General features: G+C 45.3%; 1 protein-coding gene across 1 annotated transcript in view; it reads right to left on the bottom strand.

Moving 5' to 3' along the window:
• Positions 1-334: 334 nt before the first annotated feature.
• Positions 335-24,274, bottom strand: part of LOC137638568 (ubiquitin-fold modifier 1) — a 96,355-nt gene continuing 72,415 nt past the window's right edge. Inside the window, exons 3-4 of the mRNA XM_068370741.1 lie at positions 18,394-18,524; positions 335-505 (exon numbers count right to left, since the gene is read on the bottom strand). Coding sequence (XP_068226842.1) covers positions 438-505; positions 18,394-18,524 — 199 coding nt within the window. The 3' untranslated portion in view covers positions 335-437. The remainder of the gene's footprint in view (positions 506-18,393; positions 18,525-24,274) is intronic.

Genomic DNA, 24,274 nt, shown 5'->3' with positions numbered 1-24,274 from the left:
AATGTAAAAGCAATGAAAACTTCAAAAGGCCAACAACGGATGTCTGAGTGTCAGCAGAGCTGAAGTTAGAGTGGGTTACCTGCTTCAAGCCACAGCCCGTCAATCCTAAATACAGGCAAGTAGGGCATGTCATATTAGTTATCGGAACCTCAATAATTCTTCATTGGAAGTACCAGCTTGTACACTAAACTATACCAATTACAAATAACAAAGGTTTGTTTTTGCGCAGGAATAACAGACAATTAACAGATACAGTACTTGCATAAAAATTAATGCTCTATGCAATTTATGGTATCAAATAGAATAATGTCACAAAATAAATAAAAAGATAATAGGACCTTGAAAAATATAATTTGGATTACGTTACAACTTATTCTTCCTTAATATCATGGAATCAAAATTCCAATGACGAACAGATTGATGGCTTGAATGTTCTTTCATGAAGATCCTACACGGTCACGAGGAATTAGTCGAAGCTCTGAGCCATGCTTTAAAAACACCGTTCCTGTGGACAACAATAACAATACTGTACAATAAATATGACAAATTCGAAGATAATTTGTATTTTTCCTAACCATACAAACCTTAGCTATTTACAAAGGGTTACCTTTTAGCGCAGCTGAAATGGCGAGCCATTAGAATTTAACGAGGGTGTATTACCCCCGCGCTAGTTAGCGGGGGGGTAGGGGAGTGGTAGCTAGCTACCCCTCCTCCCCCTCACACACAGGTGAATACTCACTTTCACTTAGAGGTAGGACTTGTCTTGGGGGACAGGGCTGGCGGGCAAATATGTGTAAATAGCTAAGGTTTGTATGGTTAGGAAAAATACAAATTATCTTCGAATTTGTCATTTGTTCCGTAACCGAAATACAAACCACGCTATTTACAAAGGGTGACTTACCCCTTAGGAAGGGTGGAAAGTCCCCAGCCATATTGGCTTTGGCTTTACCCGGGGACTCAGAATCCGAGTGAGTCGCACTCGAGAAAAGGAGTCCCTGCACCTCACAAGTTCCTTGCTCCTCAAGGAACCATGTGGTCTACGTAAGCTTGTGTGTGAAGGAAGAAGTGTGACCCGTCCTAGGCAGTTGACCTGGAGCTCCAGAAGGAACTCTGGGTTAGGACGTTCCCAATACCACCTCGTCAGGGTATGGGGGACGCGACAGTATTGACTCAATACTCGGAACACAAGGAAGCATGGTTTACCTGCAGAGGTTCGAGGTCAGCTATGCAGAGACCAGGATGCTGCTTCCCCGTAGAGGGGATGATGAAGAAAGAAGTAAGGGCCAGACATACTTCTTTCGTTCATGCAGACTAAAACCTGATAACAATGCCCTCAACCTTCTGCTACCTGTCCAAAAAGGAGCCTGAGGTTAGACCAGCTGTTGTGTAGCCACCACAGAGCGATAGAAAACGTATCGAGACTCCTGTGGGTCACGCCCTGCAGGAAGCGGGCTGCGAAGGTCATTAGACGCTTCCAGACTCCAGCTTGTAGCACCTGCGTCACAGAGTAGTATTACTCGAAGGCGAGGGACGTTGCGATGTATCCAACATCGTGCTGTAGGGCGACATGACGGGGGAGGGTCTGGAGACAGGTCGAGATGAATGTCCTTGAGTCCGGCCTGAAGAGGTATACTGGAGACTCTCCCCCATGTCCTCCTTGTGCTCCAAAATTGACTGCAACTGAGGACAAACTGCAGCTGTTCCCAGCGCTAACCTCTCGATTCCTTTACTGGCAAGAAAGAGAAGGTCTTGGGACATCAGATACAGAATGGAGACTCGAAATCTTGAATGAATCGGATCGAAGGGCCGGGACCCCCAGATTCTGAGTCTAGCCAACAACTCAGGAGCGAGCCTGAATGTTGCCTTCCCCTCTTCCTTAGAAAGGGGGGAGTCGTAAGAGACCAAGAAGATTGCTTACACACTGGCCGTGGCCAGAGTGAGCAGGAGACCCAAGGCGGAAAACAATCCGAGGCCTGTCGTAAAGGGTCTTGAGAAGATCTCTTAAAGGCCTAAAAGTCCGAGCCATGCTCCAAGTTAGAGGTCTTCTTCCGACTAGGGCAGGGACGATCGTAGCTTCGCATGAGCGAGGATAGATCCAGCGGGCAGGAAAAAGATATTCCTTTAAGCCTGAAGGTCAGGGAAAGGCTGAGCGACAGGCTTCATTGCCGAGAGCGGAAAGGAGTTTCCTCCCGCCGAAAGGCAATAAGACCGTTATTGCTGGAGAAGAGGCCTCAAGGGAAGAGGTATATCTCCCACGGCACCAACCACCTTAGACTCTTCACTTTGCCTGGGAGACCCCTGTGGATGACTATCGCAGATGACGCGACCTCCGTACCGCGACTGTAGCGGGTTGTCTCTTCTTGAGGAGGAAGCGTAGTGTCTCCAGGCATGAAGCCGAAGCGACGCCCCGGTTCGGGAGAGATGTCGCAGTGTGGTTGCTTGAGTAGTCTGCGCCGTGGGAGAAGCTCTCCCGGGAGTTCCGTCAGGGAAGCAGAGAGTCCAGAAACCATTCTGCGCAAAGTCCCAGTGGAGCTCTCCCATTGAAAGGTTGACAGACAACCTGGTCTTGTTGAGACCCATTGTCCACAGACAAAAAGGAGGGAAGACGCAGGCGTCGAAGTTGTCCCACCATCACCGGAATGCATCTTGCCAGAGCCTCGGGGTCTGAGACTGGGGGGAAGAATAGCGGAAGCTTGAGGTTCCAAGCTGTCGCGATCAGGTCCCCCAGACCAGTACTTGCTGGTTACCCAAGGTCAAAGACCCCCAGGTACACTCTCTCTACGAGGCTCTGCTCGGATAGTCTGAGAGAACATTCCCCTGCCTGGAATGAGAGAGCCGATGGTGGTATTGAGAGAATCTCAATCATCCCGGTATCTCTACTGCAAGATGTGAAGGTGTGAAAATGCGTCCCCTGCTGGTTAGAATACGCCAGAATCATGAAGTCGACGCGCACGGGGCGACTCGGCAGGAGCTGTAGGATCTGTAGAGGGGCCAGACTAAGGCCCCTAAGCCTGCCTGAATGATGGAGAGGTATCCTTCAGGTCTTGACCATAGGCCTGGACCGGAACATGCCCCCCCCCTTTCCTTTGACGAGTCCGAGAACCGCATCAAGAATGTGGGGAAAGGACGAGAATATCCACTACCATCAAGAGGCTCCATAGGTCAACACCCATTGCAGGTCTAATAGTTCCGCTGGTCCCATAGGGCCAGGGAGTCCGGTTAAACATTGCCTGAAGCCACCGGAACTTGGATCGCCCCACATGGAACTTATCCTGAGGCGACCGTTCGGACTATAGACGGGTCAATGAGGAAAGGAGAACTAGGAAACGTTCCAAGGTAGGGCTGAAAGCTCTGCTTGACTGAGAACAGGTACTGCGACTCTCCTCAGTCTTGCCACAGTCAACCGAAAGGAAGGCTCGGAGGATGTGGTAACAGAATCTGGCGTCCCCAGGTGGTCACCCATCCAAGTACCGACGTTGCTTAACCTCGCTGGACGGACGAGAAGCGGGGTTCCCAACGTGGTAAGGCCGTTGACTCAATATCATGGCCAGATACTCCAGATGTTGAGGCAGAGGAAGAGAAGGCCCCAAGTAAAATACCATGAGCCCACACTCATGGTAAGCATCCGGAAGCTTGTCCCGGCGCTGAAGAAGGTCGAACCTGAGCCTACCGGAGTTGACCAGCCCTCCAAACAGCAGAGGAGGCGGAAGCCCGCACCTGAGCGGCCAAGAGGAAGGCAGGGAGAGTTCTCTGGGGAAACAAACCTGCTATGCCACGGCGGGATAGCCACACTGCATCATAAGCAGGAATACTTGCAGTCTAGGCTGAATTCGATGAGCACCCTGGAAGATGGATGGAATGGAAACTGAAAGTACCCTTCCTTCCGATCCAGGGTTTAAGGAGTCCTGTCGCCTCGTTACCAGTCTGATCGATTCTGCTGGTCTACGCTGGCCGAAGTTTGTTCGACAAACTTGATCAGGGCTGAGAGGTAGACTACGGACATCCCCTCTCAGATCCTTCCTTACAAGAAAGGATCGACTGAGGGGGCCGGGGGTGAAGCCGTCGATGATCCTAAGGAAGACCTTCGCCTAAGGTATGGATAATTCTGCCCAACCGGGCCACTCTGCTGACGCTATGGCATAGAGGTTCAGAGACACTGAATTCGCTGACAGAGACGGCAGGCACGATATCCTTGGCTAATCACAGAGATTGTGCGGGAATGGGCATCGGGAAGCTGTCATTCGGATGAGTAACCTTTAGCATCCTCCCAGCGAAAAACCTGCAATCCTAGAGTTCGTGAACTCCTTTTAGGACTATGCCCCCCCGGGGGAGTCTCCCGTGCCATCTGTTCCTGACAGGAGGAAACTGCAATTGGACACCTTGTCCCAGTTGTCGTAGCCGATAACTTAGGCTGACGTGGTTGAAAGAAAAGGGCGCTGGAGCCCTGCAGAGTCTGGAAGAAAGCGCCTTGGAGGAGTGAAACCGGAAGTCGATTTCCTCCGCACAGCAGCTGTCTAAGTCTCTGTCCTTGGGCACAAACAAACTCTTCTCAAGGATGGAAGGGTGTCTGAGGTCGTCGACCTCCACAGATGAGACACCCGAAGGAAGCCCTCAGTCACCGCGTCCAGATGGTACAACATCGAGCTTGTCCGCAAGTTAGATACTTAACGACGAAAGGCCAAGGTGCCTGAGCTCGAGAGGAGGAAAGTACCCCTGATCTTCCTGTAGCTTCCTTGAACCAAACCTCGGGCCGTAACCGAGGAGGGAAAGAACCTGGTAAGCTCCCAGAGGAAGGGGTAAGCCGTCACCCCTTGTCCGATGGAGAAATCTCGAACGGAAAGCCCCCCCGCCAAAAATCCTTCCAGGGAATGACGGGGAAGGGCTAACCAGGTTCAGGAAAGAGGAGTGTTGCTCAGATCTCCCTTAAGTTTCTCCTATTCTTGCAAGTGCCATGCTCTGCGTTTATGGGGTGAGGCCGTGTTCTGGAAAAACGCTCCAGAAGAACTCGCCAGGCTGGCCATGCTGCGAAAACCCCATTGGGAGTCGTGGTCGCAATCGCCCTGGAGCTCGCGCGACGGTAATTCAAAGATTTTCGAGTGGGCGCACGTGGAAGCGCCCATGCGCGGTAACGCACACGGAGGTGAGCGAAGGAGCGCAAGCTGGTGGTCGGCGAGCAATAACCCATAGACGAGCAATGGATACTGCAAGAAGTAAGCCGACGTTTGTGCGAAGAAACACTGTAGGTTCGCGCGACGGAACACCATCCGTCCGCGTGATGGAAAACCGTTGGTTCGCGCGTGGGCGAACATTGGAGAGCATGGGCGTGGACGCGCATGAGCGTAGACGTGCAGGAACGTGGGCGTGTGGGCGCGCAGGCGAATGGTCGTGCGGGCGCACAGGCGAGTGGTCGCGCGGGCGCACAGGCGAGTGGTCGCGCGGTCGCGCAGGCGAGCGGTCGTGAGGGTGGGCAGGTGGATGAGCGCGAGTCCGAGGCCGATGGCGAGGAAGACCACTGGCGATATGGATCAACAAGCGATCGGTGGTGAGCCGGTGAGCGCTGACGCGCAGGTTGGCGATGGCGCGTTGTGTTATGCCGACGCGATGGTCGAGCAGCATGCGCAGGTGAGCGATCGTGCGTTGGCGAGCAATATGCGAAGGTGAGCGATCGCGAGCAGCATGTGCAGGAGGGCGATCGCGCGATGGTGATCAGCATGCGCAGATGGGCGGTCGCGCGATGGCGAGCAGCCTCTGCAGGTCGGCGATCAGCATGCGCAGGGTCGCGCGATGGTGATCCGCATCCGCAGGTGTGCGGTCGCGCGATGGCGATCCGCATCCGCAGTTGAGGGTCGCGCGATGGCGATCCGCATCCGCAGTTGAGGGTCGCGCGATGGCGATCAGCATCCGCAGTTGAGGGTCGCGCGATGGCGATCAGCATCCGCAGTTGAGGGTCGCGCGATGGCGATCAGCATCCGCAGGTGAGGGTCGCGCGATGGCGATCAGCATCCGCAGTTGAGGGTCGCGCGATGGCGATCAGCATCCGCAGGTGAGGGTCGCGCGATGGCGAACAGCATCCGCAGGTGAGGGTCGCGCGATGGCGATCAGCATCCGCAGGTGAGGGTCGCGCGATGGCGATCAGCATCCGCAGGTGAGGGTCGCGCGATGGCGATCAGCATCCGCAGGTGAGGGTCGCGCGATGGCGATCAGCATCCGCAGGTGAGGGTCGCGCGATGGCGATCAGCATCCGCAGGTGAGGGTCGCGCGATGGCGATCAGCATCCGCAGGTGAGGGTCGCGCGATGGCGATCAGCATCCGCAGGTGAGGGTCGCGCGATGGCGATCAGCATCCGCAGGTGAGGGTCGCGCGATGGCGATCAGCATCCGCAGGTGAGGGTCGCGCGATGGCGATCAGCATCCGCAGTTGAGGGTCGCGCGATGGCGATCAGCATGCGCAGGTGAGCTAGTAGCTGGCGAACCATGTTCCTTCAGAAGAGTTGGAGAACGTTGGCGTGCCGGCTGTAACACACGAGGGCGATCCGGAGATCGCCGAGAGACAGGTGATCGCTGGCGAGCTGATGATCGCTGACGAGCTGATGATCGCTGATTGACCCCGACCCGAACCGAAGTTCGAGATCGCGAGGGCGAACGTGGGCGCACAGGGCGCGTAACAGGAACCAACAGGAACCGCAGGGATGATCATCATGAAAGCGCTGACGAAGAGGAGAGCGCTGAAGAGCAGAAGAGCGCCTGTGCGTTAACACTGAGCAGGAGCAAGAGAGAACACATCAGAAGGGCGCGCAGGGAAACCCTAACACGCAAGGGAAGAACCCCCGTGGGAGGCAACCCTTTGCCCCGAAGGGATCGTTGTCCGCCGGGAGACTGATGTCCGTCGGAAGATCGCTGTCCGTCGGGAAGACCGTTGCCCGTCGGGAAGACCGTTGCCCGTCGGAAGACGAGATCAGACTGCTGTCCATTTGCACCAAGGCGGAAGATCGAGAAAAGGGAGTTGTAGGCTGCAAACGGAGATTCAAAAAGGCGCCTCAAGCACCCTTATAGGGAGATGAGAGGCCCTTACGACGAGGCGGACGGTGGGCCTTACGGCGAGGGAGGCCAACAGCAACAGCAACAGAAGAAACCTCCGAAGAGGAGTCTCTATGAGTGTACTCTCTCGCGAACGAAAGAGAAACACTTCGTAGAAGAGACTGGTCAGCCAGTGACCTAAAAGGAGCAATCCTCCGAAGAGGAGCTCCTGCAGTTGCCCAGCCCCTTGAGCGAAACTGCAGGTGTGACCGCTCAGCACCAAGAGCATAGTCGCACGAAAAAAAAGGCAAGAGGAGAACCCTCCATAAGGGGAAAAACTCAAGCCTGGACAGGAAAAACTTCCCTCGGAAGGAAAGTTACCTGCCCAATGAGGCAAGCCTCCTGAGAGTTCTAAAATGAACTGGAGAGCTGTCCGTCGTCGCGGGAGTACTTCCAGTAGAAGGAGACACGCCCCTGACGAAAACACAAGGGGGGAGGCAGCAACAGCCGAATCCCCAGGACTCAACAAGACAGCTCACACCGTTGCCATATTACAGAAACGAACTAGATCGGTAACTGTAAAAAAATAAAACAAAAAAACATTAGTACACATTCATTCCCCCGGGAAGGCTCCGAAGAGGAATCCCGAGGGAAAGGAAACAAGAATTACACAACAGGCACGTGCCCTCACAACCACTTACACTCACGAGAGGAGAGCTGTAACCAAAACAGAATTATAATTATAATTATGTAACTATGTAATTATGTAATTTAAAAATGAATGAACACTAAAGAAAGAACGAAAACCCCGAAAGGAATCGTTCTACAAAGCTGAAAAATCAACAAATACAATTAGATTCATAAACTAATTGAGACAAACGTACGGCGTAGCAAACCCCCCACACGGAAAGGAAGCTACAAGGGCGTAGTAACACGTAGTAAAAGGGTGAACGACCTCAAGAGAGAGAGAGAGAGAGAGAGAAAGACATAAGTCAAACTCGATCGCCACCCATAACGCCGTGGCGGCCAACTGTCGAGGACACCACGTAGAAGTACACTACACACACAAATCTGAAAAGGAAACTTACTGATTTCTAAACTCAAATATGTATACAAACATGAAAACACGTTTACATATATATTGAGTAAATGAAAAGTAAGCGATTAAGTAAAGACAAAACAAACAATGGCTGCCAAGAGAGGACCAAGACAGAGACGTCTGTCACAGTCCGAGCCTAAAGTGAAAGTGAGTATTCACCTGTGTGTGAGGGGGAGGAGGGGTAGCTAGCTACCACTCCCCTACCCCCCCGCTAACTAGCGCGGGGGTAATACACCCTCGTTAAATTCTAATGGCTCGCCATTTCAGCTGCGCTAAAAGGTAACCCTTTGTAAATAGCGTGGTTTGTATTTCGGTTACGGAACAAATTTTTTTTTATATTCTGACATAAAATCAGATGTAGTCTTAACTTACCAGTATCAGTAATTCTCTCTCAAATTAGATTACCTTTGCATGTTCTCTTCAACTTGATTATCATGTGCACGACTTATGCTAGATTACACTTTGTTCTCATTGACTCAATCATTAAATGCAAACTAAATTTTAGATTACTTGTATATTCAGTGTATTATTTCAGATTTTATTCATTTAATTTCCTAAATCCTTAAAAGAAAGTAATTTTAGATCATATAAGTATTTAATAATCAAATAAACTGTTTATTCTACATTATTATTAGTCAGTCATGCTCTTTTTAACTTAATCTTTAAATACAGTTAACTGTTTGGGATTATATTTGTTCTCTGACTTATTTATTAAAAAGTTTATTCTTGATTATATTTTTATGTTCCCTTCAACTTCAATTATCAAATACAGTAATACTGTCTTTATGCCAGTTCAACAAATGTCGGTTCTAACATGGTGGTCATCCTTGAATATTAAATACAAATACAGTATCAAATTTACATAACGCCATTTGACCCAACCTTACATCTCTCTGTAAGTCGTACAATGACAATGAAGTACTGTACATGGAGGTTTATTAATGAAGCTATCTGGTTTTTATAACATTACAGGTTATAAGTACTTTTTCCCGTTCAGTATGTGTATCGGGGAAGTATAAGTTACTTTATTCAGTAAATATCTGAACAATGTCGAATGTCGAAAACCAACTATTGTTCCAGATTACATGTATAGTAACATCCAACCATATGATCACTGTACTAATAACAACCTCTCAGCTAATACTGTGTGTAAAAATGTATTTCAATATTAATCTTTTTTATTTCTATATTCACCTGATTTTCATATTACTTCTTTCTCCAGAAGCTAGGTTTATTGACATTTACCCTTAAAATTTTTGAAAAATAAATCCCACTTTCTTTCCTTTCAAAAGACATATACCAATAGTAAAATAATGAGACACTAGCAGTTAATGGCAAGAAGGCCCTTGTTCCAGTTTCAAAGTCAAACTATTTCCTGTTCTCTGATATCAAGTTAGTGGGAAGGAGGGTAGTCATGTATATGAACAGCAGTTGAGTATAGAAATAAAAATGTTTATTATTAAGATGTTTATTTCTATAAAACTCCCTAATATTCATATTGCTGTCTCCCACACACTGATGGAGAAAGAGATAGGTACTGGTAAATAATACAATTAAAAAAGTATTGTAGTATAATCAAAATTCTAAACTCCGAAGTGATCTAGATTACAGGTAACAAACCTTCAAATATGAGACTCCTGACTGTTTTCCTCAGGATATTTGAAAATTTTTTTAAATATGAAAATCATATATTAACTGAACTGAGCCCAGTAATCTCAAAAAGAAAACTTGAACTCTTCAAAGTAATATTCAGCGAACAACATGGTGATGCCATTGAGCCGCCTCATTTGATATCTGCAAAAATTTAAGAGATGCAGATTTAATCCTAGTATCCTGATAGAGTAGCCAGGTGTACACTAGCACCCTCACGCGAGCTACACAGAACCATTCCATGAATCTCCAGATTTTCCATGCCCATAGAATGTCTCTAGAGGGGAGAAGGGGGGGAATAAAGGTTATATAACCAGCGGGTAAGTATGTTCAAAAATTTATTTTGTTATGAAAATATCATTTTTAAACATTAAACTTACCCGCTGGTAGACGAGAATGACCATGAATGCATGAATGGGAGGTAAATCAGTTTTTGTTTGCGGTTGATACTGTACTGGTTGCAGACACAGAAGAGAAGCGTGGATGATTAGTGACATAATTTGGAAGTGTGTGTGTGAGAGAAGGAAGTTGAGAGTTAATGTGGGTAAGAGTAAGGTTATGAGATGTACGAGAAGGGAAGGTGGTGCAAGGTTGAATGTCATGTTGAATGGAGAGTTACTTGAGGAGGTAGATCAGTTTAAGTACTTGGGGTCTGTTGTTGCAGCAAATGGTGGAGTGGAAGCAGATGTACGTCTGAGAGTGAATGAAGGTTGCAAAGTGTTGGGGGCAGTTAAGGGAGTGGTAAAAAATAGAGGGTTGGGCATGAATGTAAAGAGAGTTCTATATGGAAAAGTGATTGTACCAACTGTGATGTATGGATCGGAGTTGTGGGGAATGAAAGTGATGGAGAGACAGAAATTGAATGTGTTTGAGATGAAGTGAGTATGGCTGGTGTATCTCGAGTAGATAGGGTTAGGAACGAAGTTGTGAGGGTGAGAACGGGTGTAAGAAATGAGTTAGCAGCTAGAGTGGATATGAATGTGTTGAGGTGGTTTGGCCATGTTGAGAGAATGGAAAATGGCTGTCTGCTAAAGAAGGTGATGAATGCAAGAGTTGATGGGAGAAGTACGAGAGGAAGGCCAAGGTTTGGGTGGATGGATGGAGTGAAGGAAGCTCTGGGTGATAGGAGGATAGATGTGAGCGAGGCAAGAGAGCGTGCTAGAAATAGGAGTGAATGGCGAGCGATTGTGGCGCAGTTCCGGTAGGCCCTGCTGCTGCCTCCGATGCCTTAGATGACCGCGGAGGTAGCAGCAGTACGGGATTCAGCATTATGAAGCTTCATCTGTGGTGGATAATGTGGGAGGGTGGGCTGTGACACCCTAGCAGTACTAGCTGAACTCGGTTGAGTCCCTTGTTAGGCTGGGAGGAACATAGAGAGTAGAGGTCCCCTTTTGGTTTTTGTTTCTTTGTTGATGTCGGCTACCCCCCAAAATTGGGGGAAGTGCCTTGGTATATGTATGTATGTATCCTGAACATTAACCTTCAGAGCCTTTGTAAGATTTACCTCCAATTTACTTTGGGAATTTTTATGATCAAACTTTTTACTAGAAATGTGAATTTTCAACACAATGATTTGGTATCCTAATCTCCAATAACAACCTAAGGTTCAATTAATGAATGGCTCTTACCAGACAAAGAAATTTTTCAGATGCATTTTTATCTTACATCCATTTCCAACAAAGGGGAGTGAAAAAATTGTGGCAGACTCTCCGTCTGGAGATGATGTTTGCTCTGAAGGAAGGCATTACACAAAATCACCTTAAACTACTAAAGCTTACCTTATAAGATGTGTGTCCACAGCAAAATATGCATTTAAATGAAGCCAATGCTAATAGGAAAAGTATTTTAGCTGGGAAATCCGAAAGTTAAATATTTTTCTAATGTTCAAAAGTCGAGTCTTTTAAATACTGTAAAACCACCTTCAAACGCTAAAAATCAAAACTGATTACTGATGGCCTTTTAATAATAAAAACCCCAAATATGATATTTTCATAATAAAATAAAATTTTGAACATACTTACCCGCTGGTTATATAAGAATAGCTTGAGTCCTCTGACGTCCGGCAGAAATTCAAAACTCGTGGCAATCGCAGATAGAGTAGCCAGGTGTACACTAGCACCCTCACGCGAGCTACACAGAACCATTCCATGAATCTCCAGATTTTCCATGCCCATAGAATGTCTCTAGAGGGGAGGAGGGGGGGAATAAAGGTTATATAACCAGCGGGTAAGTATGTTCAAAAATTTATTCTATTATGAAAATATCATTTTTAAACATTAAACTTACCTGCTGGATATATAGGAATAGCTGATTGACACCCTTGGTGGAGGGTTAGAAACAGCAACATTGTTGGAATATTACTTAAGAGTTAATTGAAACAAGCTTAAGGGTTTGTAGCGGTTAGGGAAGCTGACTTCAATGATTCTCTGCCTCATTATGTCTGCTATCCTTATGAGATACAGCGATCCACCCAGGGGGCTGAAGATCTCTAGGAGCTGTCAAATGGGTAAATAACCTCTATGCTGACAGGACCTCAACTAATAGCCTTGTTCCGGGCGCTCTCAAGGAACAAAATGACCACCTGACTAAATCAAAGATTGCGGAAGATTGTCGACCAATCTCCACATACAACCATAAAAATATATAAAAGTTCCAAGAGAAGAACAAGGGTACTAGGGATTTTTGGAACGTAGTGGTAGATCCTTCACCTACTACTGCACTCGCTGCTACGAATGGTCCCAAAGTGTAGCAGTCCTCATAAAGAGCCTGGACACGTTTCAAGTAATGCGAAGCGAATACAGATTTACTCCTCCAAATGGTTGTATCCATGATGCTTTGCAGAGAACAATTTTGTTTAAAAGCTACAGAAGTTGCCACAGCTCTAACTTCATGAGTCTTTACTTTCAGCAGCTTAAGGTCTGCCTCACCACAGTGTGAGTGAGCCTCTCTAATTAAAAGTCTTATAAAAAAAAGATAGGGCGTTTTTAGACATGAAGAGCTTCTGAATTGCCTCTTAAATCTTTAGTTCTGTCCAGATAGAACTTCAGTGCTCTAACAGGACACAGGACTTTCTCCAGCTCTTCACCAACCATATCAGAGAGGTTAGCAATCGCAAAAGATTTAGGCCATGGATGAGAAGGACGTTCGCTTTTGGCCAGGAATCCAAGTTGCAAGGAGCATATGGCTTTTCCGTTTCTGAAGCTAATATTCTTGCTAAAAGCGTGAACTTCACTGACTCTCTTAGCTGGTGCCAGACTTACTAAGAAAAGTGTCTTCAAAATCAGATCTTTAAAAGAAGCCGAGTGTAAAGGCTCGAATCTGTCACTCATGAGGAATTTTAAAACAACATCTAAATTCCAGGCTGGTGATTCTTGTTGACGCTTCTTAGAAGTCTCAAAAGATCTGAGATCTTGAAGGTCTTTATTATTTGAGAGATCTAAATTCCTGTGTCTGAATACAGCTGCCAGCATACTCCTGTACCCCTTGATGGTCGAGGAAGAAAAGTTGTGCTTTCTTCTACGGTCTAAGAAGAAATCAGCAATTTGCGTTACAGAGGTACTGAATGAAGAAACTGATTTAGTTCTACAACATTCTCTAAAAACCTCCCACTTGGACTGATAAACTTTTATGGTAGAAGTCGTCCTTGCTCTAGCGATAGCCCTAGCTGCCTCCTTCGAAAATCCTCTAGCGCTTGCGAGTTTTTCGATAGTCTGAAGGCAGTCAGATGTAGAACTTGGAGGTTTAGATGGTTTCTTGCCAAGAGAGGTTGTTTGAGAAGATCTATTCTCAATGGCAGGCTTCTTGGAACGCCCACCATCCAATCCAGTACCTCTGTGAACCACCTTCTTGACGGCCAGAAAGGAGCCACTAAAGTCAACCTGGTTCCCTCGTGAGACACGAACTTTTGTAACACCTTGTACCGCACTTTAAATGGTGGGAACGCTTACAAGTTCATGTCACGAGCTGTTTGACGCTCGGGGTCGCATTGTGCTTGATGGTTAATGTTGCGTCTCGATAGACACTCGACGTCACGTCTTGCTGGACGCTCGACGTCACATCCTGCAAGATGTCCTGTTCCGCTGGAAGCTCGACGTCCTGTTAGGTGAACGTTTGACGTCACGTCTGTTTGCTTGACTCCTTGGGTTAAAAATGGCTAAAATACGACATTTAACTAGGGAGTTGTAAAGACATTCGTCATCAAGAACATCTTGACTAGTAGCCTCACTACGCTTGGTGTCCAGGTGTGAAGTTACCTGACACTCAGGGTCCAGGCCTGCTACCTTCTTGTTGTTCGCAGGCCGATAAACTAGCATGAGCGAAGAGAGCTTCTGTTGCATATCTAGCAGCATAATAAAAATAGGGTCTACACCGTTTAAAAAACACGCAGAGCGTCCAGAAGAAGATAACCAGTTTGACGGTGGAGAAGGAGCATGAACCGATGTCCTGCTAGGCCCAGACAACTGTCCTGCAACTGGGCGAGTTGGACGTTATTTGACAGTTCAATGGAATCGGCACTCGAGACAGTGGAGGAAGAGAGAGCGTGAACGGGATACGATACCCTGAAAGAATCACCTCGACCGTCCAGGGTTCGGCCCCGTGGTGAAGCCATCTCTGCCAGCGGCTTTGCAGGCAACCCCCCACAGGTGGGCAAATGGGAGGATTGCCTGTCTTATTGGGATCGGCCTTGACCAGATCACTTCTTACCCTTTCCTCCACAGAACGACTTTTTGCCGTGAAAGGCCTGCTTTGCACCCTTTTTACCCTGCTGTTTTGGGTCTCTAGCACTTTTCGGCTGCGGGTTTTTCTGTGCTTTCCGCTGTGGCTGAGAGGGGTAAGGTCTAGCTGTTAAGACCTTTTGGACGAGGGAGTCCTAACTGGACTTCCTCCACCTCTCTGCCACCCGCTCGACATCCTCGGGATGTAACAAAGCATTGCCCTCGAAAGGAGCGTTTCTCAGACTCGCTACTTCGGCCTGAGGGAGATGTCTATAGAGCTTGCCTATGACGGCATCTCTCCTCTTCAGGATAGTGTTGGCCCAAAGGTTCACTACCTGATGGGAGAGGAACTCGATGGCCCGAGTGCCAGACAATAGGAAAGTCTCCAAAGACTTCCTGGAGGACTCCCGAGACAAGTCTTTAGACCCCATCAGTTGTCCAAAGGATCCTAACCAGAAATCCAGCCACGAAGTAGCCTGCATGGCGTACTTCGCCACCTTTTCCTGGTTTAGGATTTCAGAGGCCGAAAAGGAGACGAAGTCCCATAAGTTTCTCGAAGGGGGTGGCCTTCGAGAGTGCCTCTATAGAGTGGTCGAGAGGCAGCGTTGGAAGAGATTCCCCGAGGATCTCGTAGTACCTCCTCTGAAACACATACGGAGGAGGTAGGAGCTTGGAGGACGAGTTGGAGCGGAGAGAAGAGGTAGACCCAGTTGCCTGGGACACTGCCTTCTGTTTGGCACTCTTCAACCCCTTTGACCAGGGCAAAGCTGCACTGGTCCTATGAGGTTTCTGAGTGCCATAGAACTGGTCAAGGACCGTTTCTTTTCCATCTAGAGGGTCTGCCGATGGATCTGTTAGCCCATTGATGAAACGGATGCAGGCTAGGACCTGCCAGAAGGCATGTTGCGACTCCTTCCTCTCATCCTCTGTAAGCTTAGGGCTAGCGGCTGCTGGGAAAGCGTCATCCTCGAGATCGCTCTGCCCTTCCACGTCCCAGCTTTCATCCATAGGAGCCCGGCATGGGTCGAAGTCATCAACTGTATAGAATGGGGATAGGGAGACTACCGGGGAGGTGCTTGCTTCCAGCTGCCTGGGAGGCAGTGAGGAAGAAAGCCTGGCCGAGGATTTGGGGATGGTGAACAAATCCTTCGGTTCCCTCCTACGAGGCCGGAGGTCTTCTGTCCCCAAGGGCCTAGAGGACTCCATCGGCTTACGGGTGGAATGTAAGTCCATTGCCGTACGGGGTGAATCCCGTCCGGTCGCAGGTCGTGCCTCCTTAGACACTATCTCGACCGGTAAAGAACGGAAGGAGTCTCCATAGTAAGTAACCCTATCCTCCTTGGTGGGCGAAGGACGAATCCTTTTCCTTTCCCCCTTTGGCCTGGCCTGTGGCGTCTTGAACTGCTGGGGGCTACCCTGAGGTTCATGCCTAATCTCCTCCAGAGGTCTTTTGCGAGGGGATGATTGTCTCCCCTTGCCTGAAGGACCCGCCTGTGCGGGAACTTCCGACCTCCTCCTAGGATCGGAGGGAAGAGAGGACCCTGGGAAAAGAGGAGGCGACAAGGGAATCCTAGGTGTATCGCCTAAGGGCTGGGAGCGGTGAACGACTCCCTTCATGGCTTGGCGCATTACATTGAATAAGGTGCTAAGTCACGGGCTCCTGAGGAACTAGCGGGAAGGTCCTTAGGAAAGGACTGCTCCCTGGGTTTAGGAACCTGAGCAGGTTTCCTAACACTCTTGTCTGATGGAGGCTTCCCTACAGGCAAGATAGGCACAGGTCTACCCTTAGGGATAGGATCTGGCCTCGGTCACACAGGTGACCGTTGTCTCTGTTGAGGCCTAAGAGGCTCGAGAGATCGATTGTGAGCGCCAAGATAATCGTGCGCTCTTGCGCCGAACTGTTGGTAGGCGGAAGGGAGCTCGTGCGCGCGCCTTTCCCGATTGAGCGCACCTTTTTCGCGCTCCTGGAGCGCATGAGGGGTTTCGCGCACCTGGCGCGCATAATGTTGCTCGCGCGCATGGTGCGCAGTGTGTTGTTCGTGCGCATGGCGAGCAACAGGATGTTCGTGCATATGGCGTGCCATAGGATGAACCCGCGCACCATGATCGCCATTTTGTTTGCGCGCGCCAAGACGGTCATGCGCGCTAACTTGGTCGTGCGCGCGAGAGCTCTCAGGTTGGTGAGAGAACTCATTGCTACTCTCACCCGAAGGTTCACGATAGCTTGTGTTGTGTAACCGCGAACAATCAACACAACGAGAGTTTAAAAACTCTGTCATAAAAAGAATGACTCTGGTGACGAGAACCCGAAAGTTCAGCGTGAACTGTGTTGCGTGAACCCGAAGGATCAACGCAACGAGAAACCAGAGTTTCTCTGTCACGATACACCGAAGTGTTAGCGTGACTAGAGTTACGAGAGCCCAATGGTTCAGCGTAACTCAGGTTAAGAGACCCCGAAGGGTCAGCGTAACGAGGAATCGAGGTTCCTCTGTCACGAGATCCCGAAGGATCAACGTGACTGACGGTATGAGAACCCGGAGGTTCAACGTTACCGTCGTTACGAGAGCCCGAGGGTTCAGCGTAAGAGAAACCCAAAGGTTTCAAGTCACGAGAGCCCGAAGGTTCAGCGCGACGGAGACCTGAAGGACACCTACTGTCATGAGAACCCGCAGGATCAACATGACGAGAGCCCGAAGGCTTACGATCACGCCAGCCCAAAGGGTGATCATCACGAGACCCCGAAGGGTCAACGTGAGGAGAACCAGCAGGTTCAAAAAGACGTCTCCTCACAGCCCGAGGAGGAGAACGCCCGGGGTGGAGAGGGGTTACCCACCCCTCCACTCTACGAACCTCCGGAGAGGAACATACAACAGACTCCGCCCGAGGGAGAGAGTGATTAAGGTCAACAGATAAATCCTCCGCAGGGGAGGAAAGTTCGCCCGAAGGAGAACTACGCTTATAACAAGGTTCTCTTTCCGCCCCTGGAGGAGAACCTAAAGCGTAAGGAGATTGCCGATGCACAGAGGCAACCTTCTCCCGCGAACGAGAGATATGTTCCCCCGAAGGGAAAGCTCACCTTGGAGAGAGCCCTGCCACCGCTCCTGGTGGGTTAGCTAACTCCTCGGTGTCGGAACCAGACCCAAGGTCTGGAAAAGAACAGGCACTCCCAGGGGGAAGAGAAGGAGCCGACTCACTAGGGGAGTCGGCATCCTCGTCTATCCTACAGGGATGACCTGGAGTCACAAGACCTGCGCTACTGCTCGACCGTACCCCGGAAGGGCCTGGTCGAGGATTAGCTTCGGGCAGAGATTTGGGCGTAGAGGAAGCAGAAGCCCGCGATTTCTTCGATTTCGAGGAAGACCCCGAAAGCGAAGATTCGCATTTAGACTTCTTTTTCTGCTTACGTGCAAACCTCTCCCACTGGGAGGCAGGCCACTCCCTACACTCGGAACAGGTGTTGTCCCGCGAACACAGAGTTCCCCGGCAAGCCGGGCATAAAGGGTGTGGGTCCGTCTCCACGGATGACATGAAGGTGCCACAGCGGCGGCCTTCAATCCCTGGACATGTCCGCATAGCGGGACAATAACCATACACACACAGACACACACAAAAGAAAAAGAAAAAGTAATAAAGTCAAGGCAGTTTGTTTAACGTGGTTACTCAACCGACAGGTGTGAGTGAGTGGGGTAGCTAGTCTACCCCAACCCCCTACCGCTAACTAGCGGATGGGGTAATTATCCCTCACTAAAATTGTCTTGGCTGGTTTCCAGCGTTGCCGAAAGTAATACCCTATAAATAGCGAAGGTTTGTATCTTTGTCAGAACAAACATTAGTAAAGAACAAACATTAGTAAAGAATATTTTTGTGCTTCATATGAACACAAGTAAAAATAATAGAGGAAAATATTACTAACCAGCACTCTGACTTGGATTGATGCCTATCCCATCATCAGTAATAATAGCCGAAGTTGCAGGCGCAACCTTAAATTCCTCCGCAGCAAACTTCAATACGGCAGTAAATGGGGTGTTTTCAGGTACACTAAGCCTGTGAGAGGATTGGAGATTGTGAAATAAATAAATATTAATGGAAAACTGACGACAGCATAATCACACAATATGTGAAGCATAATTGTACAATCAAGAATATCATTTCATGTTTTCAAAGATAGCCTTAATTTCACAAGTACAGTATAGTACTTTTTATCCCACTGCACAGTGGACAAACCCTTCACTCAAACTTAGGTGACCTCTTAATAAGAAATACAGTACCAAAGTCATAAGTGGATACTCCATGTATCAATTATTATCAAAATGGGATATTACCTAGCCCTATGAATCAAACTCACCTCTTAGAGAGCAGGCTTGAATAAATTCAAAAGAAAATATAAAATAATGAATATAGGTAATAAAAAATAATAAAAAAAAAAAAAATTCTGTAACAGAAATTCAAATTGTATTTACTGAATATGTGTTCTTTAAAATTGTTAAAATCTTAGATACAGAATCTGATACAATGTCGTAGATAGTTTTCTGATCTTTGTTTTTGAAAACCTGCATTCACAAAAAATTACTTTATCTTTAACTCATGTCACACTCACTGCACTTGGGACATCTCATGAGTGCATATTAAAAACAAAGCTCATTGCATGACCAATATGCAAAATAACTTCAAGGATAAACAGTTATGATTTTTCCCATTTATTACTTTCCAAAACATTAACCCACACAGTTCACCGTTTTCTTACTATAAAATTCTTTACTGCGCTTAGGTAATCCTTGACGGGGAGGTTAATGGTATGTTGTGGTAAATTTTTGCTGATATAGCAGCAACATCTGCTTTTTCATTACCAACAACTCCAACATAGGCCAGAATCCAGCATATCTCAATATTTACCAGTTGATCATAAAATCTAAGGAGCTCTTTTATTTGTAATACAGTACCAGTTGGCTCGTGTGTGTAACCTTTGAGAGCTTCTATAGCACTTCTCAAATCAGAATAAAGGACAAACTTCAGATTCACCCAATCTGCAATTGTTTCGATGTTAATTGCAACCAAAGTGTGGATAGTTTAGATGTAAATATAAATGCTTCATTAGATAATGGGGAGAGACATGTTTGTCTGAGGAATCAAATATTTAGTCTTCTGGCAAAAAGTGAGGGAAACCTATTTTTCGCGGTTTATGTATACCGGTAATTACACTGCCATATAAAGTACACGTAAAGTTAAGCTAGCCTAGCCTAGTTTATTGGTACAGGGCTGGAGTACATTATTTTATACAAGTTCACTACTATAGAAGAATGGCACTACAAAGAATACTTTAACCCTGGATAGGTACGATGGGTCGTTTGCGACCCCGAGCGTCAAAAAAAAACAGGTTTTTCTCACGTGACTCACCCCCGTGACTGAATTTGTGGGTGATCGACCTGCAGGAGGTGTCTCCCCTACACGCTCTAGTAGTGTCCAGATGTGCATTGCTGTAGCTGTACTCCTTCCCCGATTTCTGAGACGCGTCGGGGTCGAGCGCGACCGAGTTTACCCTTCTAAGGTAGTTTGCATAATTATCAAAGTTATTACGTATTATGAAATTGTCGTAGAATGGTGCAACTTGTATAGGTTATCAGTTGTGGAAAGTCTTGGTGGATTGTTTGGCTACCATGTGCATGATTTTTTTTTTAGTTAAAATGTCGTTCATCACCACGAGGACAATTTTACCACGAGTGCCCCTTTTTCATTTTTTTGCCAAGTCATTTTTCCGTAAGATATTGCCAAATAGGGTCGTAAAACTTTTGCTTGTTTAGTGTTGGAAAGTGTGTCTAGATGATCTGGCTACCCATGCATGACTTTGTTTTTGTCAGATACGACGTAGTTATTGGTATATTGGGTATTTAACTGTGGTTACCAATTTCTGTTTTTTTTCAATATTTGTAAAAATTACTACGTAGTAAGGAATTGCCGTATATTATTGATTTTTTTTTCATGTTTATGTGTTAGAAAGTGTGCCTTGATGGTTGGGCTAACACGTGCATGTCTTTTTTTTTATCTGAGATGCCGTATATTAGAATGTCGGGCATTCTACCGCGAGTGTCCCTTTTTCATTTTTTTTTCATTTTTTTGCCAAGTCATTTTTCCGTAAGATATTGCGAAAGTGTCGTAAAACTTTTGCTTTTTTAGTGTTGGAAAGTGTGTCTAGATGATCTGGCTACCCATGCGTGATTTTGTTTTTGTCAGATACGACGTAGTTATTGGTATATTGGGTATTTAACTGCGGTTGCCAATTTCTGTTTTTTTTCAATATTTGTAAAAATTTACTACGTAGTAAGGAATTGCCGTATATTATTGATTTTTTTTTCATGTTTATGTGTTAGAAAGTGTGCCTTGATGGTTGGGCTAACACGTGCATGTCTTTTTTTTTTATCTGAGATGCCGTATATTAGAATGTTGGGCATTTTTCCGCGAGTGCCCCTTTTTATTTGTTTTGCATTTTTTTGCTTAGTCATGTTACCGTAAGGAATTGGCAAGTAGTGTCGCAAAACTTATATTTTTATAGTGTTGGAAAGTGTTTCTAGATGATCTGGCTACCCATGCCTATTTTTTTTTTAGCCAGATATGGCGTATATATAAGTATGTGTTCGATTTTCCTGTGATTGCCATTTTTTCGTTTTTTCCCATTTCTTTCAAAATTACTATGTACTAAGGAACTATCACAGAGTAATATTTCATTTATATGTTTATTTGTCGGAAAATGTGCCTTGATGGTTTGCCTAGCACGTGGCTGAAATTTTTTTTTTCTGAAATGCCGTATATTAGAATGGCCATTTTTCCACGAGTGCCCCTTTTTATTTGTTTTGCATTTTTTTGCTTAGTCATGTTACCGTAAGGAATTGGCAAGTAGTGTCGCAAAACTTATAATTTTATAGTGTTGGAAAGTGTTTCTAGATGATCTGGCTACCCATGCCTATCTTCTTTTTTTAGCCAGATATGGCGTATATATAGGTATGTGTTCGATTTTCCTGTGATTGCCATTTTTTCGTTTTTTCCCATTTCTTTCAAAATTACTACGTACTAAGGAACTATCACAGAGTAATTATTCATTTAGATGTTTATTTGTCGGAAAATGTGCCTTGATGGTTTGCCTAGCACGTGGCTGAATTTTTTTTTTCTGAAATGCTGTATATTAGAATGTTAGCCATTTTTCCGCGAGTGCCCCTTTTTATTTGTTTTGCATTTTTTTGCTTAGTCATGTTACCGTAAGGAATTGGCAAGTAGTGTCGCAAAACTTATATTTTTATAGTGTTGGAAAGTGTTTCTAGATGATCTGGCTACCCATGCCTATCTTTTTTTTAGCCAGATATGGCGTATATATAGGTATGTGTTCGATTTTCCGGTGATTGCCATTTTTTCGTTTTTTCCCAATTCTTTCAAAATTACTACGTACTAAGGAACTATCACAGAGTAATGATTCCTCTAGATGTTTATTTGTCGGAAAATTTTGTTTATTTTTTTTTTGATTGAATATCATCAAATTTTTTTAGCTAAAATATTATATTGTTTTACATTTTTTTTTTCGATTTTATTTCCCTTCAAAAAATTTTTTTGGGTCAGAATTTTAATTTTATAGTCGTAAAATAATCGACAATTATCCAGCAACCCACCATACAATTTTTATGCATATCCAATAATAATTAGATTAGTAAATAACACCTTGAAATTGACATACCCTTCCTACATTTCAAGTGGCAGATTAGGGAGTCTGAGTCAGTGTGGTTGGCGGCCATTTTGTGGACATATCCGAAGCGTAAGCTGCCCTATCTATATATATTCTTGTTCCCTATAGAATTTGTGATATTTTGGTATATTTTTACCTGCATAAATATCATATTATATATTAAATATATGTATTTTTTTACGAAATTTCTAAGTACTCAAAAAATTACCTTTAGATATGGCCCCTGATATAAATGTAATTTACAAAATAATGAAGATTTTTTTACATATTTCTATTTTAGGATAACATATGTTTATTCCCTAAAAAAATTAGCCACTTCCTATTTCATTTGGGTACCCAAAAAAATTCATGAAATTTGGACAAATTTTTTTGGCCAAAAAAAGTTACCCTTTTTTTCTCATTTCAGATCTTCACCTCCATGGGTCTGACTTCATCCAAAATACATCAAGATGTGTCCTAAACATTCAAGAATCAATTCCTAAAAGGATTTGTGTATATATGTATAAACTTTTTTTTATGAATTTTTATGTCAGGTCTTTTTTTTTTCTACTTAATTTTTTAAAATATTTATAATAAATAGTTTTTCTGCAGATGAGTAGTATTTATCTTTACAGTTGTTTTAAGCATTCATTGAAGTTTTTTTTTGGCAAAAGAAAAAAGGAGGTTACTGCAAAAACTGATTTTTCAAGAATTTTTTTTGGCGTCGGGGTCGTTCGCGTCCGAGTATACCCTTAAAGGGGTGTCCGAGGAGCGTACCTATCCAGGGTTAAGGCTACTGGACAGTGAGAATTTCTCTAGAACATTACTATGTAACTTAAGGCTGCAGGACATGGAGAATTTGTCTAAAACATTACTATGTAATTTAAGGCTAAGGGACATGGAATATTTCTCTGACACTATTTTATTCAAAAAAATTTATATTTTGCTACATGCATATCTAACCATTCCTAAATAATTTTAAATAATTTTAATTGATTCTGTAGGGGGTACTTACCTACGATACACAGTCCAATGAAACTTTAATGATGAAGGCATGATAAATTAGCGGTGCAGCAGATGATGATGAAGAAAATTATATTTACTTCACAGCCAACTGTAGGCACCATTGTGATGTTTGATTGAAATTAATCAGATTAAAACTTTAACGAAAGTATACGTATGGCTTGGAAAACGTAAAGTAGAAAACAACAAGGAAAGAGGCTGCCTGGCCTAGCATCATTTTCTTGGCTGATGCTAGGATCCGAGGGCCAATCATCAGCCAGGATACAGATACCTATGCCCCAATTGGTTGACTCTCATCTGTCAGCCAATAGCGTGTGGTATACGATCTCACATGAGCAACAAAGATGATATAAGAAGTCTCAGCCCAGCGTCAGAATACACAGGCCTAGTGTATTTTCTATCATACTCTTGTTCCACCATGCTTTATTTATATTTTGTTACAATAACATATTTTTATCTAGTTTTGTTATATTTTTATTATTTTTCAACTTGTTGGGGTAGAAAATTATCAAATTATCATTAAAATTATTAAAATAATGGAATTTATTTATTTATGGCAAAATTCAGCACATTTCGTGTTTCGCAGTGATTTTCAAGACCATGAGATGAGCATAGATGAGAGCATATTCTTGTAATACTTATAATCCAAGGTAGAGAAAGAGAGATGATTGAATAAGGGTCATTCTGATGTTTGTAGATTGAATAGCCTATTTGTTGTACGTGAGCATGTAGGTTCATAATTGTTTATAATCATACATCACTTGGGTTCAAAAGGTTCTTCTTGGAAGTGGTGGTGGACATGATCTTCAAAGCACTTCACATTGTTACAAACTCTCTTTATACGGACAAAGGTGGCTCCCAACTTTTACATAAAACTGAAATAATTGAAGGAGATCTAAAGGCTCTACTACAAAATCTCATATATGTATTGAATCAAAAGATTCTAAAGCAGGTTCAAAGCCCAGTCCATATATTAGGCTACCATATTCTATCTAGAACATAAGAATGCTTTATAAATTGTCAGTACAGCTGAACACCTTACACCCAACTTTGTATAAGATACTTT

This window comes from Palaemon carinicauda, chromosome 3, assembly GCF_036898095.1.
Source record: "Palaemon carinicauda isolate YSFRI2023 chromosome 3, ASM3689809v2, whole genome shotgun sequence".
Classification (NCBI taxonomy): domain Eukaryota; kingdom Metazoa; phylum Arthropoda; class Malacostraca; order Decapoda; family Palaemonidae; genus Palaemon; species Palaemon carinicauda.
The sequence above is the reverse complement of the archived record's forward strand: the minus strand, read 5'-3'. Positions and strand labels throughout refer to the sequence as shown.